Source organism: Gymnodraco acuticeps, unplaced genomic scaffold, assembly GCF_902827175.1.
Source record: "Gymnodraco acuticeps unplaced genomic scaffold, fGymAcu1.1, whole genome shotgun sequence".
NCBI classification, from domain to species: domain Eukaryota; kingdom Metazoa; phylum Chordata; class Actinopteri; order Perciformes; family Bathydraconidae; genus Gymnodraco; species Gymnodraco acuticeps.
In genome coordinates, this window is record NW_022990590.1 from 2547069 (window position 1) to 2553068 (window position 6000).

General features: G+C 37.4%; 1 protein-coding gene and 1 long non-coding RNA gene across 3 annotated transcripts; one reads left to right on the plus strand and one right to left on the minus strand.

Moving 5' to 3' along the window:
• Nucleotides 1-2459: 2459 nt before the first annotated feature.
• On the plus strand, nt 2460-5275 carry LOC117554328. 2 transcript variants are annotated; one of them, XM_034228721.1, is made up of 5 exons: nt 2460-2498; nt 2655-2782; nt 3233-3481; nt 4198-4465; nt 4943-5275. In XM_034228721.1, exons 1-5 carry the CDS (start codon nt 2475-2477, stop codon nt 5138-5140), a joined length of 867 nt encoding a protein of 288 aa, XP_034084612.1. In that variant the 5' UTR covers nt 2460-2474; the 3' UTR covers nt 5141-5275. The 2 variants fall into 2 exon arrangements, with proteins under 2 accessions (XP_034084612.1, XP_034084613.1); XM_034228722.1 differs by having other exon boundaries at nt 4198-4439; nt 4943-5075.
• On the minus strand, nt 4653-5749 carry LOC117554330. Its single transcript, XR_004570258.1, has 2 exons — nt 5607-5749; nt 4653-5404 (listed from the first exon to the last, which is right to left on the minus strand). It is a non-coding gene; the product is annotated as an uncharacterized LOC117554330 (long non-coding RNA).
• Between the last annotated feature and the right edge of the window lie 251 nt (nt 5750-6000).

A 6000-nucleotide genomic window follows, 5' to 3' on the forward strand; every position in this document is an offset into this window, starting at 1 on the left:
TAAATAAATACAGGAATAAATAAATACAGGAATAAATAAATGACGAAATAAATACATAAATAAATAAATGTTGAAATGAATACACAAATAAATAAATAAAAGAATAAATAAATATGGAAATAAATACATCAATGTATAAATAAATAAATAAAAGTCGAAAATAAAACAGAACACACGTTATTATATATCTTTCATTTATTTCTACATTTACGCGACATACATTTATTTATTTATGTATTTATGTGTCCGTATGCTAATGAGGTGGGCAGTCCTAACCTCAGTCTGAAGCAGGATTGGTTACAGGAGTGTGTGATCATTTCTGGCAGAGGGCTCTACTACTAACGCCTGGCTAACCGCGCTGATTCGAATGCTGGAGCTTTACTGTTTAGCCCTTATCTTTATACATCCATGGTTTATCCACAGTTGTAAGGTTTATTTATGGATATTGGTTTAAGAGCCATTGGAGATCATTTACGATCATTAGCGGACCATTTAGAGAACAGAGAACCAAAAGACTATGTCCAGTTTCGTGTGGAACGATGTATAGAGGACTTGGCTCAGCTCGACATGGATGTGGATGTTAACCCAGCTGTGTTTGAGAGTCTTCAAGAGGTTGCCCGCCAACTTGAAATCCTCTCGGAAACAGAGGAGGCGACCATCTTACATGTTGCCTCTAAACGTTATTGAAGCACATCTTCGTTGGGGCCACACCGCTGGGGACATCGCTCAGGTGTTCAGGGTGTGCGAAAGAACAATTCGTCGGAGGATGACACAGAACGGGATACGGTAGGTTTAATCCGCATTCTTTCACGTTTTTTGTCTGGATTTCCTTACTTTTATTGTTTTGGCGTAGGCAGTGGCGTTTTTTATATGTACAAAAGTGGTGGGGCACAAAAAACGTAGATGTCTATAAGCTTCTGCAGTGACGTGCAGTGAGGTTCATGGCTGGTGAGGCACTGGCACTGACTCTTCAGGTTTACAAATATTATATTTTGACCTAAATCAAAATATAATATTATTTTCAAAAGCTTTTTTTGTCTGATGCTTCAATTCATTTTAAACAGACAGTTCAACAGAAGGATACCCAAACAAAAATTATTTTATTATTTAAATATTGAATTGTTCTCTCTTAGTAAGATCCCATTTTCAATAAAATTGCAGTCTTACCTTGACTTGAAGATTAAGTCCATTTGCCTATCCTTCTGGACAAAAATCTCTATTACTTTTTTGTAAAAGTCCTCCTTATGTTCTTGTAGTTTCAAAAGTCTATCATAAATCTAATCTAATCAATAGATTTATGATTCGAACATTATAAAAGTAGGGTAGACATGTGGATATTATCCGGCTGAACAAAACGTTACGTTTCCCACAGATCTTATTTGGAGCTATTTTCTAAAATCCTATGGAGAAATCTCATTGCTTTTTTGTCGAGGGAAGCCATGCGCAGCTTACTTCCGGGTTTTAGGACGCCTCACTGCAGCTCTCTCGTCTCCTCTTCACACACCACACTTTTCGCGGCACACGTACTTACAGCCAATCAGCTCTGAATGATGTGAGATAACGTATGGTGGGGATGGCAGCACTATGCCCCTATGGTCATTATTGTTTTGCCACACGCATTAAATAGGAAAATATTCTGAGCATGCGCAGTGTAGTTTTTACAGTCACCGTTCACTTAGACATAGAGAGGGAGGGGCAGGATCGGGTTTTGTCCCACATGGCTCAAACAGCTCAATAGGCACACACTGTAGACACTAATTAGAAGAACACAGACTAAAACAGTAATGTACAGACGAATCAGATGATTAAACATGATCTTAAAATATATTTTATATATTTTTTAATTTATTTTTTTGCATTTTGTTGTAATCATTATTTTTAATACTTTCTACTGACACTAGGTGGGGCTGTGCCCCACCTGCCCCTAATGACCAGTCGCCACTGGGCATAGGCTATATCAGTGTACACATTTGTTAGACGCATTAACTTGTGTTTAGTAATGATAACGTTTCATTAGCCTACATTTTCTCCATCCAAATTAGCCTACTTGTTTATAGATTGTTTACATATTTATTAAAATGGTAATATGTTGAAACCAATACATCAGATAGACATGTGTCGGGGCAAAGATACAAACATGCTTTGTATACAAAGAAAAGGTACCATTACCTCAGACATGATGTAGGCCTAATAATAGTAATGAGGTTTAAGAGACCAGCTAATTTGTTTCAGATGACACCTACATCTTTCAATGCAGGTTAGTACAGAGCAACACACTCATTCTGATGTGTTTTGATTGTACAGTGCAAAAGGTGACTATTGTTTATTGTGACTTACTATTGTTTAGTTATTTTTGATGATCAGGGTCCAAGATCTATTAACTCTGTTAGATGGCAACAGATTGGATGAAACTGTTACCCACATTCTGCAGCATCATCCCAACTCTGGATACAAAATGATGGTGGGGCACCTGAATGCACGAGGGATACGCATACAAAGTATGGGATTGTTATTATTATAATAATCCTCCATGCAGTGTTTTTTTTTTACTACTTGATAATGAATCACATTATTCTGGCATATTTAGGAATGCTTTACTTTTCATTATGTTACTTGCAGTACACCATATCTCTGCATTTTCCCGAATATAACAGGACAGCGTGTCCAGGAATCCATGCGGCGCGTTGATCCAGGTGGAGGCGAGTAGAAGAAGGCGTAGGAAGTACTTTGTACCAGCACCGAACAGTTTATGGCACATCGACGGAAATCACAAACTGATTAGGTATAGTATAATCATTAACACTCAAGCATTGCTCAAACATCCACTTCACTACAGTTACAAAAGATGGGCCCATCTAAAGTGTTATAATCAATCAGCTTCAATGCAAACCAGACTTCAAGATTCAAAGGCTTTATTGTCATATGCATGATAGCTTTTTTTATTGGTTGGTTATGAAAATCTGAAGTCTCAGTCTCCTCTAACAATGCAACATACAATATTCTGTAGACATAAAAACAAGTTAAAACACTGCAAGAAGAAATATAAATGAAATGTATCAAATGATTAATTGCACCAAATTCCTCTGCATGCAAATTACTTTTACTATCAAAATTAAGATGATTTATGTTTTGTAATTATAACTTTTAGTAGGATAAGGCCTTTTAAATGTGTAAATGTCTGTACATACATTAGTGGATTGACCTTAATGTGTGCCTATACATATCCCTTTAGGTGGCGTTTTGTTGTGCATGGTGGTATTGACGGCTTTAGTCGTCTCATCGTGTACTTGAGTGCTGCCACCAACAATCGGGCAGCAACAGTTTTAAGAAGCTTTTTGGAAGCCGCCAATGTCTACGGTGTGCCATCACGTGTGAGGTCAGATAAAGGTGGAGAAAATGTTGACGTTGCACGCTACATGGTGGCAAACCGAGGAGAGAACAGGAATTCACACATTGCTGGCAGGAGTGTCCATAATCAAAGGTACCTTAAACTTCAAGTCAAACTTTTCTCAAATTAAGTCTTTGGTAAAGATTGCAATGTCAACTATATGTCTTTAGCTATTATTAATTTTATTTTTGTTAGTCTTCCTCTGTGAGATAAAACCATAGAAATAAAAAAGTTATATTTCTATAATACAAACACTATAATTATGACACCAACTGTATAATTTGACAAGAAGGATAACAATATTTTTCAAACATCTATTTAGTGGAAGTCCCAGCACATTGCATGACTGGGCAAATTACTGTTGGAACTTGGATTTTGAATGTATTTTCCAGTCAAGAGAACCTTACATTAATATTGAACCACAACAGTTAATGTGGCATAAATATGGCATTAGTCCATCTTTTTTTATACATCCATATGTTCAGCTGATATATTTCCTGATCCAGTTTCAACAAAGCTTACAGTAGAAAAACCTCACCCAAGTTTGATGAACTTTGCTCAAGCAAAATGTGGTTTGCTAAATCCAACTTCCAGCTTTTTTCCAGAGGCATTATTGTGCACTTGCCACTTAACTAGGAAAATGTTCCTATTGAAATCGGCAAAAATGTTAATACTTAGCTTCTAATTAATGTAATTAAATTCTAAATTTACTTACCATTTATGGTATAGGTGAAAGGTGATATTTTGCATGTATGTTATTTTTTTTTGTTCACTTAGACTAAATATTTTCCTTCCTTTTTCCTCAAAAGGATAGAAAGGCTCTGGAGAGACGTTTATGTGGGAGTGCTGGATCTCTTCTACACAATGTTTTTCAACCTAGAGAGAGAAGGCCTTCTCAATCCCGACTGTGAAGTGCATCTCTATGCTCTGCACTGGTGCTTTGTGCCCCACATACAGAAGCACCTGCAGTTTTTCCAGCAAGGCTGGAACTGCCACCGACTAAGCACTGAGGGAAACCGGTCCCCACTGCAACTGTGGACTCGCCATGAGCGTGAGGCCCAGCAGGAACCTATACATGTTTGATTGTATTCAATAGTTTTATTTTGACTTTGACTTTACTTTCCTACATGGGACCATGTTAACACTAATACCCACTGTTTCTGTCATTACACAAACTGTTTAAAACAAATAATACAAGGTAGGTCCATTCCAAAGTGCATATAGTTGCACAATGTAACAAATAGTGGCCTGTTGTCGAGGAAACTGAATGTGATGGAATTATTTTATTCTGCATATCATCGGCACTTTAAACACTTCTATGAGGTATTCCTAAAATGCTGTGATCAACCAGAACAAGCGGTTAAGGAAGATAATGATACATCAGGGCTTTCTGCTCTCTCTAATTATTTGATTGATGTCATAGCTGTTCATGAGACATTAATCAGGAATTCCAGGAGATGATACAAAACTTTAGGTTATATAAAATGAATTAACTGACAAATATATTAAAACTTTGATTTTGGTTGACTCTAACTTTAGCTCTTGCAATTGCAGGTTGACATTGAGTTTGGAGTTGACTGGACTGGACCATGTGCTCATCGCCAGCCTCATGTTGTGGTTCCTGAAGTTCAGCTGCAATGTTCACTGACTGACCAGGAAGTGGAAAGACTTCCAGACCCTGATGGCCCTCTGTCCAATGTGTGGAATGTCTATGTACAAACTGTGGGCTTATTGACTGAAATGCTACAGTAAATGTGTGTGTATCAAAAGGCTGTTGCTGTGGGAAATGTAGTCTTTTAAAGTTTCGACTAGGACGATTAGGTGACAATATTTGACTGAGTTACATGAAGACGCTGGTACAGTACTCTTTGTAATGTCCTGGAAGTTTCAGCTGGTGAAAGCATGTGGAAGAGCTGGGGAAGTTGCTCTCCACCACGGTCACATCCAGGCCATGTCTAGGAAGCACATTCCATCCTATCCAGAACTGCACAAGTTTCCCAAGGATAAGGGGAGATGCTTTATAAAACAGAGATTAAATTCATTTTATTATAATTGCTTTCAGTTAATAGTTAAATAACAATAATGTTACTTAAATTACGCCTTGGATTGTTACTGTATAGCTGAAAATCCACGGTTAAACATAAAAACAGAGGAAGCGCAGCTTTCGTTATAATAATTACAAACTTTCAGTAAACAAAGCTTGAAGACGTTGTTTTACCCATCTCAATAAATGTGCGCCGGAATCCTGTGATCCTACAGGAATCCTCCAAAGAGACTTCACTGTCTTCATCCTCATCCTGTGTGGGCCAGTTTATCTTCTCCAAGACCATCTGACAGATTTAGTTTTGAAAGGAGCCCAGTGAAAGCACAATAATAAACAGAACATACAAGAAACTGCAGGTTTTGCTGTGTAGCAGCAGAGTAGTCTAAAGATACAGTTGTTCTATTGGTTTAGCTCCTTTTAAGCAGCAAGTAGCATCATTTCATTTCAAAATATGTTTGCATATCTGAATGTTTGTTATAATAAACTTAAAGCAATGGAGGTCTGAGAGTAGTAAATAAACCCAATTTCTAACTCCTGTGAGTTAGGAGGAAGGATTTGACTGAGCAGC